This window comes from Polistes canadensis, unplaced genomic scaffold (genome assembly GCF_001313835.1).
Source record: "Polistes canadensis isolate GaletaPanama2010 unplaced genomic scaffold, ASM131383v1 scaffold_247, whole genome shotgun sequence".
Classification (NCBI taxonomy): domain Eukaryota; kingdom Metazoa; phylum Arthropoda; class Insecta; order Hymenoptera; family Vespidae; genus Polistes; species Polistes canadensis.
This window is the reverse complement of record NW_014569794.1, coordinates 216,185-233,433: the sequence shown is the minus strand read 5'-3', so window position 1 is coordinate 233,433 and position 17,249 is coordinate 216,185. Positions and strand designations below refer to the sequence as shown.

The window sequence follows — 17,249 nt, the reverse complement described above, 5'->3', positions numbered from 1 at the left end:
ACCCTACGAACTGTACACATGGAAAAGCTATAATATAGAGAAGAAAGTATAGTATCGAACGAATTTTACACCCTATAGTTTCTACAATCTTTTGTTCATAAATTTCTTGTTCCCTTTTATTTCGTTAATACTCGTGAACGTGTAGTACCACTCGATATTTCCAACAGTTACCATCATTTATGGGATTAAAGTTCGTAATTATGGTATTCCGAACATCAAGGGGATGATTATGACAATGGCTTCTCGATGTTCTCGAAAGATCATCGTTTATAGTGTCTGCACGAAAAATCTTTAAACCACTCTCTTGGCAACTATTAAATTTTTATTTCTTTTTCACGAATATTCTAATATTTTGTTACATATTAATTTCTTCATAAAATTATTATTATTATTATTTAAATACAAATAATTACACAGATCGTAGAGATTAATTTTGTTTGTTGTAGAAGCATTGAAAAAACTTATTTCTTCTTGTGCATCGATTTTAATTATAATAAAAATTATATACATATAAATATCCAATAGAAATAGCAATAAAAAAAAAAGCTATTATAACAGGACAAAGTTCTAATAAAATGAGGTAGAAGAAGATATATATATATATAAATATATATTATAATTTATTTATTTTAAATAATTGCAAATTATTGCAAATATGGTGGAATTTGGAATTAAGAAGAAAAAAATGATCGCGAGTTGCAGATGAATTTATTTTTTGTTTCTTTATTTTTTTCTTTTTCTTTTATAGAAAAAAATTGAGTGGTTAGATGAGAAGAAGAGATTGTCGTTTTTCGCTTGGCGGTAGTAGCCCTTAATGCCAAGAAGCTTCACATCCCATGCTCGTCGAGTTTGCGCTACATTGTAACGGCGTTCTTCGAGGCCGCACCACACTTCAGTTTAGCTCAGCACTCGGACCGTGTCGGTTCGTGACACACCGGTGGTATCCACGTTCCTTTGGATGTGATCCTTCTGATCTGACAGAAAATTTTCTTTATCTCTTTTTAATAAAAGAAAAAAGAATTATATTCTTTGCGATTTTCAATCGTTAATTGTAAATAAAATCGGTGCACCGATTTAAAAATACAGATATCCTGTTATTCTTCATCATATTTTGGATTATCAAGAGTTTTTTTATAAACGCCGTGTGAAATACTTCTCGAAAGGTGAGCCCTTCTTCTTCTTCTCCTTTCTTTTTTTTCTTTCTCCGTATTTTCTAACAATATTATCTTAATTATAATTATATAATTTAATGATATAATATTAAATGAGTACGAATGATTGTCGAAGAAAAATATTAAATATATATATATATTTGATTGTTTATATTAACACGATATAAGTATTCTTTTTATTATATTAATAGATTGGACGATTTTCATTCGTTATTTGGGACCTTTTTTTTTTTCTTGTATAATGATATTTTAATTTTTTGTCAATGGAATTTATTGATCTCTCGAAATTTACGATCCACGTTATGGTTATACGCCTTTTTGTATTTCTTTTTTTTCTTCTTCTTCTTCTTCGTTTCTTTATGAGAAGAGCAACGTCTATCAATTTTCTGTATTTATGAGTGTTTACATCGTACCGTCAGGCAACATCGTAATATCAGGTCAGCGCTATGAATTATGCATCGTTGAACGGTTTAGGGTTCCGTCCCTTTCTTAAACTTTTTGAAAGATGACTTGCACTTTGACTGACCCCACTTGGGAGTACATGACTTTCATTAATATTCATTTTCGTCTAACAGTAAGCTATTTCGAAATGTGTGTTTAATTTCAAACGTAATTATTTATTAATTCCATTCAAAAAGTCTCAACGTGTAATCTTATATTCATTATTTATTATATTTATTTTGAAATATTGTAAATTAATTCAAAAAAAAGAATTCATAATGGTTAACGCACATGTTTCGATTATTATTACTCTCGTCAGTGAAATCAGATAATTCTTCATCGTTTATGTTAGATCGTATTCACGTGGAGTCAAATTAATTGAACATATTTTATTATACATCAAATCTTTTGCTTCAATACGCATAAATAAAATTGCAAGTTGAGAGGAACATTTTTATATGTGAATTGTTTATCTTATATTTCTTCTTTTCTCTTTTAGAAAAATATATTTCGATTCGCGATCCGTCAACTAATAACATTCGAAGAAATAATTCAATCCGATTCGCCAACCAGATTTCTTGTTCGTTCCCTTATGATTCAGACAAAACTCGAATGGTATTTCAATACGAATTCCTTTCACCGAGAATTTAATAGACTTTCGGGTGTTCTTTGTGTTTTCTCGGTTGAAATCGTAAAACTTGAAAATCTTGTTCGTATTTGAAAAGTATTTAAAAAAAAAAAGATCAAGGTAGTTCGATGCAACGTTGAAAGAATATCTTATCGAAAAAAATCATAACACTTGCGACCAAAAAAAAAGGTACATAAATAAAAGAGATAAGTTTGTAAGGATCAGGATAAAAAAAAAAAAAAGGGGGGGAAAATAGATAAAAATCGATTTTACTTCCGATCGGTAAGAAATCGTGAATTTCGTATTACATATCAGCTTCCCACGCAAACGTAATCTCGATTCAGTGTCTTCATAGGTGTATATCTCGTAGTACGTACACGTAGAACGAGTCACGTACGTATGTTAGAACTACCTTATTGGGCGAGTTTAATAGTTGGGCATGGTGCATGCACTGGGCATACTTTATGTTTTCCCATATTTGCCGATCGATTCGAATCACAACGTGTTAAACGATGATCGCCATTGAGATTTGACGAATCGAGTTTGAGATAAGATTAACGCGCCAAATTTAAATCTTATCGATTTCGTCGTTCCTTACTTCGATCTAATAATGTTAAACGAATTGTTATCCTGTATAATACACTAGTTACCTTGCATTTTATTGTCATCAAAAAATATTCTAACACAATTATTTGATTTTCAGAAAATAAATATTTGCCAATATAACTCGTGTCAATAATCATTATCATATTAATTTCACACCCGTTTCACACACATATATATTATTAAATAAATATTTAGAAATTTTCTTTATCAGATAAAAATATCAAAATTACATCTAATACCAAGAAAACAAATATAATATATATATTCTAACATAAGTATCAAAATTCTACCTGTAATATAACACGTACACAATTATTGACATACTTACTCGTAATATATATTATTTCATTATCAATAAGAAATATGATTTTTAGAGTCACGATATTAGTTATCGTTTCATTTCTTTTATTTTTTTCTTTCGGTTTCTTGTTTTGAGATACAATCAAGTGTTATTTACACTTTTGAATGGATAACATTCTTGTATATATATATAGAAGAGGGTTGGGTTGGGGGTGGGAGTTGGGGGGGGGGTGTAAGAAGGATCGTGCCGACTGGTAGAAAACGCACAAAGGATAAATCGTTATAAAAAGCGTCCCCACGAAGATCAAATCGTACTTCCAGATACGAAGGTTTAGTTTGGACTGGCTGCCAGAGCCGACTACATTACGAGCGTGCTGGGCTTGTAAATTCACCTCTTCTTCTTCTTCTTCTTCTTCTTCTTACCGTTTGTTTGTTCTTTTTGTTTCTTTTTTCTTTCTTTTCCTTTTTGAGAAAGAAAAAAGACAGAAAGAAAAAGAAGAAGGGGTTGGGCTGGGGTGGTGGAGTATAGGGTGGGTTGGGTTGAGACGTGGCATGGCGTGGGGGGGGGACAGTCTCCCCTTTTTTTATTTTTTTTTTTTCTGTGTACCCACGGAAAGAATGCGGGCGACTCGTGTCTCGGAGAACGACTCGTCGAACAAAAGGGGAAGACTCCCGGTTTTTTTTTTTCACGGACCACCACCATAACAAACCACCATAACCAACCATCGGTGTTCCGTAGGACGGTTCGACTGTTTTATCAAAATTTGTAGATTAGAATAATCTTAAGGCGTTACTTTAATTTCATTACATTTTTTAATACGTCGTCGTAATTTGTAATTCGCGTTGTTACAAAACAATGGGACATTTCTTTTCTAATTTTATTTAGGTTGTTTTCGTTCATTACGTAATCGTCTATTTTAAGGATAGTATATAAATCATAGGAGACATTTTTTTTTATCGGATCTTCTTTCGTTCCTTTTGAAAATTTTTATCTTCAATCGTAAACGTTTCCCCCCTACCACCCTCCCTCTATCTGAGTTATACAAACGAACTGTTTAATCGTTGTTTTATCTGTTTTCTTTATATCATACATCATTTACGTACGCGTGATTTCTCGGTAGTGTTTCTTTTTCTCTTTTTTTTTTTTTTTATTGTTAAAAAAAATAAATAAAATAATAGTTCTATTTTCGGTCGTGCGGTTGATGGATTTCTCCGTGCTCAAACGACTTATACAAGCTATGCATTTTAATTAAGATTGGTAGTTAAGAAAAAGAAAAAAAAAAAAGAAAAAGAAAAAAGGAATAGAGAGAAGAGGGACTTTCGTACGCCGCCTACGTTCGTTAAAGTAAACGCAAAAAATGGTGGAAAGACATTGAATGAAGAATAACGATGAGCCTTGTCGTGGGACGAATAGTATTATCCTTGGAAAATAAAAATGGGCGAGCGTAGAAAATATAAAAAGATATAATATAATATAAAAGACAATTGAAACAATATATATATATATATATATATATATATATATAAAAAATTAAATCGGTCGTACTCTTATCTTACATCGGAGTTCATTGAACCATATGTTGAACGTCCCCGATTTTGAACCCACCGGTGACTTCTCCTTGTTGCTTGCTTGCCAACAAACCCGAAATGTATTGAATCTTTGTAAATTTTGCTCTTTATTTTATAGTTTCGGTACTTGCAACATTAAAACGAAAAAAATAGAGAATAAATTGCAATTTAAAATTTGTCACTTGGTTGAGAAAAATTGATACGGGAAAAGATTCGACAAATTATTGAAAAAAATACAAGATAATTATTAAAAAAGAAAAGAAATTAAATAATATTTTTACAAAGAGAAACTTATTAAAAACAAATTACAGAGGGTTAATAATTATGTTGATTATTTTGAATTTTCTTCGAGCGTGCATCGTCAATGTCAATGGTAGGAATCGTTTGGGGTGGGGTTGGGAGAGGGGGGAAGGGGAAAGTAAGGTGATGCATTCTAATCTCTCGATTAGGGTGCACATCTCATCGTTGAGATCGTAGCAACTACAAAGAAACGAAACATTTATCGTGAAACGAACGGACTCTTGTTAAAAAGGAACCTCTAAAAGAATCTCGTTGTTATCTTTCTGCAGAAATGGATTCGTAATCGTCTCTTGGTAATACGTTTTATTCCCTGAAAACCAGAAAGTAGGAATATTAGTTATGATGATGATAGTACCCGTGCCAGCCACGAATAGAATCGCTAAAATCTCTATTCGTTAATTCGCATAAATATATCCACTTGGTTACTGAACACGTTTTGAATAATAATAGTTTTATATATAATTAATATATTATCATACACTTATAAATATATTTAAAAATTGTATTTATATAAAACATATATTAATACCAAAGAAGAATATATGTATAGTAAAATATAAAATACATCATTTTATTATTAGTTCTTCTTTTTTTTTTTGGATTTAATAAATTATCGTATTATAAGAATAAATGATAATTTGAAGATAATAATAAAATACTTTATATATAACAGTATAATCAATTTTTTTCTTTATAGAAATTAATTTCTAATAGTAGTAATTCACATAATAATAATAATAATAATAATAATTTTGGAAATGATAAATATTATAAATAATACAATTTTATTTCACGTACATACCTTATAGAGATAAATAGTCAAATATATAGACACCATGTGAGCTTAGAGTCAATAAATTTTGAGATGGTTGAAAGAAAGGAAAAGGCCAAGACTCGGAAGTATTGTATTACATACATGTTCGATCGCGTTAATCGTTATCGATACAAATTCGCAAAGATCGGTATCTCGATAAAACAACAACATTGACTTGGTATATTTATCTATGTATGCAATATTACCAATATATATATATATATATACTATAAGTGAATATAAAACGTAATAATCTAAGAATAAATACTGGAACATATTTCTATTGTCTTTAGAGTGGAACGAGTCTACTCGAAAGTGACCTATTATTTCTTATCTTTATCACCATTAAATGCTATTTATAGTTGTTAAAAAGAGATTCAACAAAAATCTTGAATAATTTATCGACAAACGCGAAATCCGGAGGAAACGACACTTATAATATATGTTGGTTATAATCTAATGTTTTTTCTTTTTAATTTTTCCCACTATTTGATAATAAATATTATTAATAGAAAATCACTTTTATATATATTTTTCTTTTCTTTTCTTTTCTTTATCTTTCTTTATTTAAATTTACCCATGACTCACGCAAACCACACGAACGTTTCCCTTTTTTTCATTCGTAATTTATTATAATAAAGTAAAAATTAATTGTACGAATGTATAATGTATTTCATAAATTTATGACACAAGTTAAAGAAAGAGAAAAAAAAAAAAGAGAAATAGATAATTCAAGTTGGAGAAAGATTTTCTTTTGAAGTTTCATGATAGAGCATGAACTATCGATATATTCGATCATAGTTATCGTTTGCTTTAGACGTTCGAAGTAAGCACAGGCACGTTCGTTCCATGACCAATTTACGTTTATGACGCATTGAAATCATAGAAACGTTATGAAGCTTCGTGTCTCTCTAGGCGTCAATGACCAGACAAAATTTCGATGACTGGTCGAAAGGCTTTTTTCTTCTTTTTCTTTTTTTTTAATTCATTTGTATGGAATAATTCTCGTACATTGTTCGCTTACGTCAAATGCAATCACAAACGTAACGATTTAAATGATAAAAAGAAAAAAATCAGAAAGTAATGAAAGAATTTAAAAATAAAAAATAAAATATGAAGCTGTATTCATTATTATTAATTATTATATTAAATGAATAATCAATATTTTTAAAACAATGTATTTATTGGAACGTAATGTAAATGATCGAACATACTTAATGAAAATATTCCTAAATATTAGATTATTCATTTTTAAATAATAATAATGCAACAAGTAAAATACTAAAGTCACGAAAAAATATATTATCCGATACCGTTGAGTTTTATTTAAAAAAAAAAACACATCCATAATCGATCATTACAATAATATATAAATAATATAATATAAAAAATATACAATTTTTTCATAAAATTCGCAAAATAAGAACCGGATATACACAAACTGATTAGTGATTTAATCCGAATACAATAGATATAAAAAATTAAAAAATTAAAAGTATAATAATATAAAAAGAGAAGATGATTAAAAAGAAAAAAAAAAAGAATTAAAAAAGTGACAGAGAAATGCGCGTGCGTGCGTGTATACGTGGCAAATGGGGTTCTGCATATAAGTTGCACGTGCGCGCAGCGCTCGTCCATATATACAATCTCATTTATGTTCACACACGCGTGCAAAACCTCGACTAATTTATATTTATGATGTATCGAGGCTCGATGACACAGCGACTGGCTATGCCGGTCTCTCTCTCTCGGAGCTTTCTGTGTAGCAGAGGAACGCTGGAACAACAACAAGAAGAAGACCAACAAGAACACCAACAAGAAGTACAAGAAGAAGAACAAGAAGAAGAAGAAGAAGAAAAGAAGCGAGAACGATAGGAGTGAAAGAGAAAGACAGAGATAGATAGATAGACTTAAAAAGAGAGAAAGAGAGAAAGAGAGAGAGAGAGATGGAAGATGAAAGGGAGAGACGACGACACCCACGGAATGTAAAATCGTCCTGTTCCTGGCGACCCTTTGTGGGTTACTACACCACTTCCGTTCGAACCGATTGCGAAACGTTGACAATTCGTGAGGAATCTTTCTCTCTTTATTTTTCTTTTTGTCTTTTTTCTTTCTTTTTCTTTGTGGGTGTGCGATAAAGAGCCAGATGATGTCCAGCCTTGGTGATTAGTTCTTGGTAAACGACGACACCACGTCCAGCAAATTTTAACGACGAGTCTCAACTTGCGGAAATGCTTTTTCTCGAGCGTTCAATTCCTTTATCCCTATCATGCAACGCGAATATAATTATGTTATTATATATTAACGTCTTTTTTCTTTCTTTTTTTCCTATCTTTGTTAAGATTAATCTAAAGGTTCGTAAGTTTATTGTATTATAAATTGTGACCATGATTATGAAAGTGGTCTAAACAAAAAAAAAAAAAATGAGTTTATCAATTTTATTTCATACTACATTATTTTCAATATATAAGTTTCAAAGGGAATTAAAGACGGTTAATAAATCTGATGAACAATTTATTTTGAACTAGTTGTAAATAAATTGTTCATCAGATTAATTAACCGTCTTTAATTCCCTTTGAAACTTATATATTAATATATTTTTTGGACAAGAATATTGATAATTAAATTATTTTCAATTATATTAATTCTATGTGTTATTGTATTTTTTACGATATATTGTGAAAAATTAATCGTTAGATAGTATTTGTTATTTCAATATTATATAGAATTCATTTTTTCAGTGTTCAAATGTAATCTTTTAAATATCTCGAGGATTATGATATATTTCTTTTTTTTTTTTTCTGATTTTATACTATGACTTCATTTTTATTTCTTCATACTTTTTCCTCTTAAATATTCAGTAAAATCAGGAATCTAGGGCAACTACTAGTTCGTGAAACGACCCGACCCAGTAACACACGTTGATCTAACTAAAGTCGAGAAGAAAATATCGAATAAGTATCTATAAAAGATGATATGATCTGGGGAAAGTAAGAAATAGAAAATGAGTTAGATGGGATGAGTTCTTGAAGGGTGATAAGAAAAAAGAGAAAATACAAAATTCGATATATTTGAAAGGCTTATTTTATTATAGTATTATATTAATCTTGATTGTGTGTTATTATAGGTAATACTTTTGATTTATATTTATATATTTCATAATAAAACACATATTCTCAAACTAATGTGTATTTTTAAACGAATATTTCCTCTCCATAATATATTCATTTCAAAAAATACTTTTGTGATATCAATGAAAAAAAGCTCGTAAAATAATAATAAAAAGTTCATTCGTGATTTTATGGTGATCCTCGTGTTTAATTATTTAGACATTTTTTTATTGGTCTAAGTGAGTACTATAAGCCCTTCAAATATTCTTCCTTTTTTTTTTTACTACCCTCTATAGTTAAAATAAATATCTAATATATCTATCTATCTATCTATTTATCTAGATATATATGTGGAGAGAGAAAGAGTGTGTTTAGTCATCATTGATTAAAAAGAGAGAGTGAGAGAGAGTGTGTGTGTGTGTGTGGTACTTTTAAACTGATCATCGATTATCTTAATTGCCGTTTCTTCGATGCAGAGAAATCACCGTTAGCCTTTAGGTCGTCGTATTCGTCTTCTTCTTCTTCTTTTTCTTCTTTTTCTTTTTCTTCTTCGTCGTAGTAATAGTTGTCGTCGTTGTCTCGTCGATCCTTAATTATATCAGACTTTTAATACATTATATTATACTAGATGCACACACACACACACCACGTTGACTATGAAACATCGTAGCAATGAAACTTTTTATCACGATAATACTTTATATTATAAATGTTATTATTCAACTTTTTGGTTGAATAAAGTGATTCTTTTATTTACGTGTTTTTTTTTCTTCTTATCTTATTTTTGTTATATTTCTTTTTCTTATTTTTCTTAATTTTTTTGTTTAGACGCATTTTATTTATTTTATTGTAAACGAGACACGTGTGAAAATGAAAGATTCATGTGAGATTAATAAAATTATCTACTATTCATGTAAATTATTTTGATTTTAATTGTAAATTAAATTATATTCGAACTATCGGTCCGAAAATAAATTTGATAAAGATCGGATTAGTAATAATTATTCGATAATGATAATTTATCTATTTTAATTGTTTAATTAAATGTTCTTACTATGGTCATTCAAAAGAAAAAAAGAAAAGAGAGAGAGAGAAAAAATGATTTAAAAGAGACACACGAGATCAGTAAAATTATCTATTAATACAAGCTTATCTCTATTTTATCGTAAATATTATACGAGGGTCATTCGAAAGAAAAAAAAAAAGACACATAAAATTAAGATATGCATACGAGATTGGTAAGATTTATCTTACTAATACGAGTGAGTATTATTTATTTTATTGTAAATATTATACGAGAGTGATACAAAAAATAAAAGATAAATAATAAAATGTATGAGACAAATTTTATTATGCATGAAGAATACGGAATGTAAGTATAAAATCATATTGAGAGGGAGAAAGAAAGAAGAAGAGAAAAGATATCGTACATAATGAAACATATTTTACGTTTTAACGTTTAGATAAATCAAAAAAAAAAAAAAAAAAGAGAAAAAGAAAAGGGTCGAGTAGTATAGGAAAATTTCAACATAAAACTTCGGTACACCTGCATGATGTTCAAAGAGAAAAGAGAGATATCCTCTTCCATACGGGTGGTTCATGAAAGGTACTGTAAAATAATCTAATCGACGACAATGGCATTAATGCCAGAGTATATTTACGGTTAATTGAGTAGTAGTGGTAGGGACCAAACCCATCAGGTATCTCATCCAACATACATATATACATATAATAGATTTATATAAATGTTGGTTAAGGGGGATTATATATATGAGTGTTAATACAAACAAGATTCGATCCTTTCCTTTTACCAGCTCGATATTATATTTTTCTTCGACGATAAAGAAGAGTTATAAAATCTACGGCTAGTTTTCAACGTTCAGCGTGCGAACGAGTTGAGTTTAGTTCAGTTTAGTCGAGTTGAGTTAAGTGGAAGGAACGATGAACACCAATGGGGTATAATAATAATAATAATAATAATCGAACACGGGGACTGACCAAAATCGCGATAAATCATTCGATATAAAATTGGTTGGTCGATGGGACCCGAAGGGCTTACCCCCTTCTCAGGTAGGATACATATTACATACATATATCTTACTTATGTATGAGTGTATGTATGTATATTTCAAGTTAGAGGAGAGAAAAAGAATGTAAGAGAGAGAGAGAGAGAGAGAGAGAAGAAATAAGAAAAAGTGAAATAATGAGAGAGAAGAAAGAAAGTGTAAGAGAGAGAGAGAGAGAGAGAGAGAGAGAGAGAGAGAGAGAGAGAAAGATAGAAGAAATAATAAAAAGTGAAATAATGAAAGAGTGTAAAAGAAAAGGAAAGACGATGGAAATAAGTATAAAAAAAAAGAGAAGGAAAAATGTAAAAGAGGGAAAGAGTAATTGATGTGAGGAGGAGCAAGAAAGAGAGGAACACCTGTCGAACAGCTGCCTCGCAGATGGCCCTTATACTCTCTCGCTTAAGGATTATGTAACTCTATAAGAGATCTCTCGTTATTCGACTTAAATATGAGTATACTTTCGATCGTGAAGACACGTACCGATAATGGTATAATTATCCTATCGATGATAACTATGAATCTTGATTCTTCTTATAAGACAACAAGATAAATCATTATTTTAACAATCACGAGAAATAATGTTAAAAGATTTAATTATGAATTTAAATATATATGACGCGAATTATGTAATTATTAGAAAGTCAAATTATATCTTGTATAATTTAACACGATATTATACGTTGGATAATAAATTTGATTTTTGTTGTATACTATTCCGGATCTTATACTTTGCGAAGATATTTCATATATATTTTTTTCTACGAAAAGAAAATTCATTATTTTATAATTTCGTATTAAAATATTCATAAATTTGTATCTAATAAATATAACGAGATTAAACACCGTGAATATTAGGAATATATTTATATCCATGTTTCAGCATAATTGATATAATTTATCTCACTTTCACGGGTTACAAATTTGATGAAATAAAAGAAAAAAAAGAGAAACGAGTCTGATTGCCCTATTTTTCTTTTTGTAAATGGAATCTTCTTGAATTCGTATTTTAAATGATAAAAGGTGTACGGCACGTGTTAACAATATGTATAATAAATTAAAAGGAAAGAAAAAAAAAGGGAGACACGAGAGAATAGAGGAGGGAGAAAAACAGGAGGTGGTGTCCCTTTTCGTCTATCGTAAGAAAGAGAACCCTTCGGATTGGATAGGACTTATTGCTGCTTAATGTCGGACTGCATCATCAAGCGCTCGTTTATACTCGCCTTTTCCTTTCTCACGGATCGTTGATTTGACTGTGGTTCGTTAATTGCATAGACAGGGTTCTCGATTCGAAAGATAAATACCCGTGAAATGGAGAATATAAATTAGTTAACATAAGAGAGTTCTCTTTAAGATCTTAGAAAATTGATTAGAGGGATGGTTAATTTTATTTCTAAGTGTAACATGTATTATATATTTTTTTTTTCTATATAATAGATGGACACGCGTCGAAGAAAAAAGGGAACAACACACAAACAATTTGTATATTATTTATCTTTCATATTTTATATTTTTTCTTTTGTTTTTTTTAAATATTAATTATCATTCTAACACGCGCATAATTATACGTATATATACGATACGTAGATTATGCTTATATTTTTCATAATGATAATTTACAATGCAATGAACTTTAACTTACTCATAATTTTATCATTTAATTTTAGAAATGTTTAAAAAGTCCCTTTTTGACGAGGGTCAAGAATTAATTTTGAAACTTAATTCGAACGAGTATGGGGTTTTAGTTGCGTGCGAGTTAGTTAGCTATCGTAATCCGTAATAATCGGACCGGAAGACTTTACTGCACGACATCGTTTAAATTCTTTAACACAACAACCCTAAATTATAATATAAATACATGTTCATCATCAACTTAGGTTCTCTTTAAAGGAAAGAATAAAAAAAAGAAAAGAGAAGAAAAAGAGAGAGTGAGAGAGAGAAAAAAGAAAGGGCGGATGGTTTCTCGGTTACTTCGAAGACCATGGATCACATTAAATATGGCGACGTACAGCAGTTGTGTACGATTTGCCATAATATCGCGGTTAGATCAAAGAAAATCTTTCTGCGTGTTTATATTTTTTTTTTTTTTGAGACAGAGAAGAGGGGCCATTTTTTTGTTTTGTTTTTTTATTTACAATAAGAGCACGAGGCGTACAGCACAAAGACGATTAAATTTGCGGCTATGATGAAGAGCATCAAAGCAGTAACAGCGAGTATCTTTTTGAGATGGTTGTTAACAGAACAACCAACAAGCACGTGCTTCTTAAAAAGACTCGTGGCTGCTGTTGCTGTTCTTAATCTTGTTCGAAGTCTCTGAGAAACCTTCGCCCACCACTTTTGAGATTCTTTCTCTCTCTCTCTCTCTCACTCTTTTTCTCATTCTCTTCTTTGGAATCTCTTATAAGTCAGTCGACGAGTTAAAAAAAAAAAAGGAGGTCACGCGATATATTCTTGATCCATCATGAAAGAAAAGAAAGAAAAGAAAGAAAGTTTAGAACCTATTCGATAAAGACCATCGATAAAGAAAAAAGAAAAAAAGTGGGCTTTGAAATTCTTCGTGAGGATTCGAACGCTATGGAAAAGTTAAACAAAATTTAAATAAGACGTGAATAATCATCATCAGTTTTATAATACGATTGTTGAAAGTTAAAACTAAACTTTCTCTGTTTCCATCGATGATGTGTGATGTAAGCACTATGGTATGCTAGGAGATGTGAATAGAAGGAAGGTAATTTATGTGTGAGCAACCTGAACGGAGAAGTCAAAAAAAGTTGATGGAAGCTTGTCACAGAGAGAAGGGTAAAATAGAATCTGTAGAAAGAAAGAAAGAGTTTAAACGAAGGGAAGGAAGGAAGAAAGGAAGGAAGGGTATTCTAAATGTGGAACACGAAAACCTTGAAGTTTGTTCTCAACTAAACGTCGTCGCGATTTAATGAAACTTGCAACGAATTCAATCTACTTGTGCATTTCGATTTATAAAATGCATTTTTTTTTCTGTTATGACAATAATTAAATATATTTGTTATACTGGGAAAATTTTTAAAGTTATTCTCAACCAAACGTCGTCTATTGCAAATGAATATTCACAACGAATTCAATTTACTATCTGCATATTATACAATTTTCAAAATTCACTACTTTTAACAATAATAATAATAATAATTGAATATATTTTACATACGAAAATCCTTGAAGTTATTTTCAGTTAAACTTCCGCTATGCAAATGAATCTTTGCAACGAATTTAATCCGCTGTGTTATATATTTCAATGTAAAAAAAAAGAACAAACAAAAAGTCAATGTTAATTGCGTGACGATATTTAAATATGTGTGCGAAAGATAAAATGAAAGGAAAAAATATAAAAAATAAAGAACTATTGACCAAAACTTGACCTGTAACGTCAACGTTATCGTTTCGAGGAACCGCAAAAGAGCAGCCAGCCAGCCAGCAAGCAGGGTCATCATTACAATTCTACGAAATACATGTGAATGGGATTTATTCTTACGCAGTCGTATGAAACTCGGAACACATCAGTGCACACTTCTCTTATTCTCAGAGTCAAATCGTTTCTTTCCGAGTTGTTGTTGTCGTCGTCTCATTTTCTCATTTACGTGGTCCGAATAACGGACTAGCACTGGGGGACGAGGTGAAGAAGGGAAGGGAGACAAAAACGATAATAATCTCTTAAATTGCTTTCGTAATTTCTTTTAATTAATCCGACGAAGTTTCAAAAAAAAAAAAAAAAACAAAAGAAATTGTAGATAAATACATTTCTACATGTGACGATTTTAACGAAGTAAACTCATAATGGGGGGAGGGAAGGGGGGGGGGAATGAATGCCTCGTAAATCAGCATTAATTTTAAGTGACGTGTGACACCGTATTTCGTTTGTTGGGTAATCAACTTGAGATGCGTTACTAATAGGCTTAATTTTAAATAAAAAAAAAAAATAATAATTTGGAGAGATACACGTGATGATAATTAGATATTCTTGCTCTGTCCCTTTTTTTCTATTCGTTTTCGTTGATAGTAATTTGTTTACTGAAAAAAAAAAAGAAAAAGAAAATAGAAAAGAAAATAATGTTTCTTCACACTTTCTTTCTTTTTTTTCTTTTTTAGGTAGCTAAAAGATCGTGTCAGGAGGATGGCATAAGACGAAATTATTCTCGGCCAGCAGCATGTGCTATGTTATAGTCACTGGTCGTAGTCTCCTTTGGACGTTGCTGTCTTTAGCAGCGTTAATGGCCGTTTTATCGGCCCTCCTTACCCCGAAATGGCTCGTCGGACCGCACACGATTAAGGACACGAGTAAGATTCTTCTCTTGTGCTATTACGTCACAAATATAATAATAATAATCATCATAATAATGATAATAATAATAATAACGTTGTTTTATTTATTGGGTCCAATATACTTTGATAAATATTTTGAAATAAATGGGTCAGTATTTTCAATAGAATATCAACGTGTATGCATTAATATATTATAAATCTAATTTTATTTTAAATATTGATTTCATAATCAATAGAAAATAGGAGAATATAATATTTTGGTTACGGCAAAAAAATAATTAAATAAATTTAACTTAATGAATATACATATGTGTATTATTTCATATGTCGATTGAAATTATATATTTTATTTGTTGATATTTTGTAGAAAATGGTACGGAATTATTCATACCGACAGTTGGGATCTTCAATCGTTGCACGAAATTATATGGAAGAACGCATTGTGCTAATTTCAACATTGACGGATTCGCAACGCATTCTTCCGTCTTTCCAGGATTCTGGAAAGCTTCTCTCTTTTTTATATCTTTTGGTTTGGCTGTGATGACTATGACCGTGGTGGCTGCTTTAATTGGATGCTGTGTTCAAAGTATCGGGAGGAAAAGTATCTTCGATTTATCTGGAGTAGCTCAAGCGATCGCCGGTAAAATTTTGTTTATTTTATTCAATTATTTAAAATTATTTTATGATTTTTAATTAGTAGTTTAATTTAATAGGAATATTGTACTTAATCGGTTTGAGTTTGTATCCCGCTGGATGGGGTGCTGAAAGAGTACGAAGAATATGTGGTCCAGAAGCTGATGCATTTTATCTCGGAGATTGTACTCTCGGTGATTATAAAATAATTAAATTATCTATTATGATATTTTATTATTATTATTATATAGGAATTGAAAAATATGTTTAATATATAATTATTATTTGTTTAAATATTGTAGGTTGGGCATTTTATAGTGCCTTAATAGGTACTGGCCTAACTTTTGCGGCAGCCATGTTGAGCGGACAAGCTGAAAAATCTACGGCTAGTGATAAGGTTCAAGATAAGATGAACGAGGGCAGGATGCTCATATGTTTAGCTTAAAAAACATAAATATTATTTTAATTGTTATACAATATACGTGAGATGATATTTTTCTTTGGATACTCTAACTAAGGTAATTGTATATTTTGAAATTTGTGTAATCTTTATCGTTCACAGTTTAAATGAGATAATTCATTTCGTTTTATTTCCATTCCATTTCAGAATCCTCGGAATTTTTGTGACGAATCCTTTTACGGGACCAACCGACAATTAATGTTACTTTTGTCTTTTTTTTTTTTACATTTATAATTCGAGTACTTATTATTCGTAAGATATTTCCTGAAAATAACGTTTGATATTAATCGTGTATTGTATACGATATTAATTAAGAGTATTAAACAAGGTGATTGATATGATGAAGTCTCTTAGGATATAACATTTATAATATAGATTTGTAATAAAGTTAGTATATATATATACATATACATATTATATACATATTTTTTTTATTATCTTGTGAGATAACTAAAAAACTATATATTATTTTTAAGATATAATAAAAATGTTTTAAACACGTAACCATATTATTACTTTATATTTTTCTATTATTATTCATATCGTAACGAATAATTAGAATATATCGTAATAATAATAATAATAATAATAATTAAAATATAACATAAGTGTTTTAAACAGTCTATTTATTTTCGAGTGTTGTTACAATTTTACAAAGAGACATAAGGAGTCGAGAAAACGTTATCTCGTGTGGTAACTTCTGCGCGATTATTATTTTTCTTCATTTATTTTTTTCTCGTTTAATAAATGTGAATCATTGTTTTTTATTAATTGGGGTAATTTACTTTTACGCATTTCAATCCTGAAGTTGAAATATATATATATATATAAGAAAACGATTATCTTCATTTCTGTAATGT

At 29.9% G+C, this 17,249-nt stretch overlaps 1 protein-coding gene across 1 annotated transcript; it reads left to right on the top strand.

Moving 5' to 3' along the window:
• The first annotated feature begins 879 nt into the window (after positions 1–879).
• LOC106790563 (lipoma HMGIC fusion partner-like 2 protein) lies at positions 880–16,734 on the top strand. The gene is made up of 6 exons (XM_014755552.1): positions 880–1,163; positions 15,123–15,311; positions 15,664–15,936; positions 16,010–16,123; positions 16,232–16,447; positions 16,537–16,734. The coding sequence occupies exons 2-5, from the start codon at positions 15,182–15,184 to the stop codon at positions 16,372–16,374; spliced, it is 660 nt and encodes a 219-aa protein (XP_014611038.1). The 5' UTR covers positions 880–1,163; positions 15,123–15,181; the 3' UTR covers positions 16,375–16,447; positions 16,537–16,734.
• Positions 16,735–17,249: the final 515 nt, after the last annotated feature.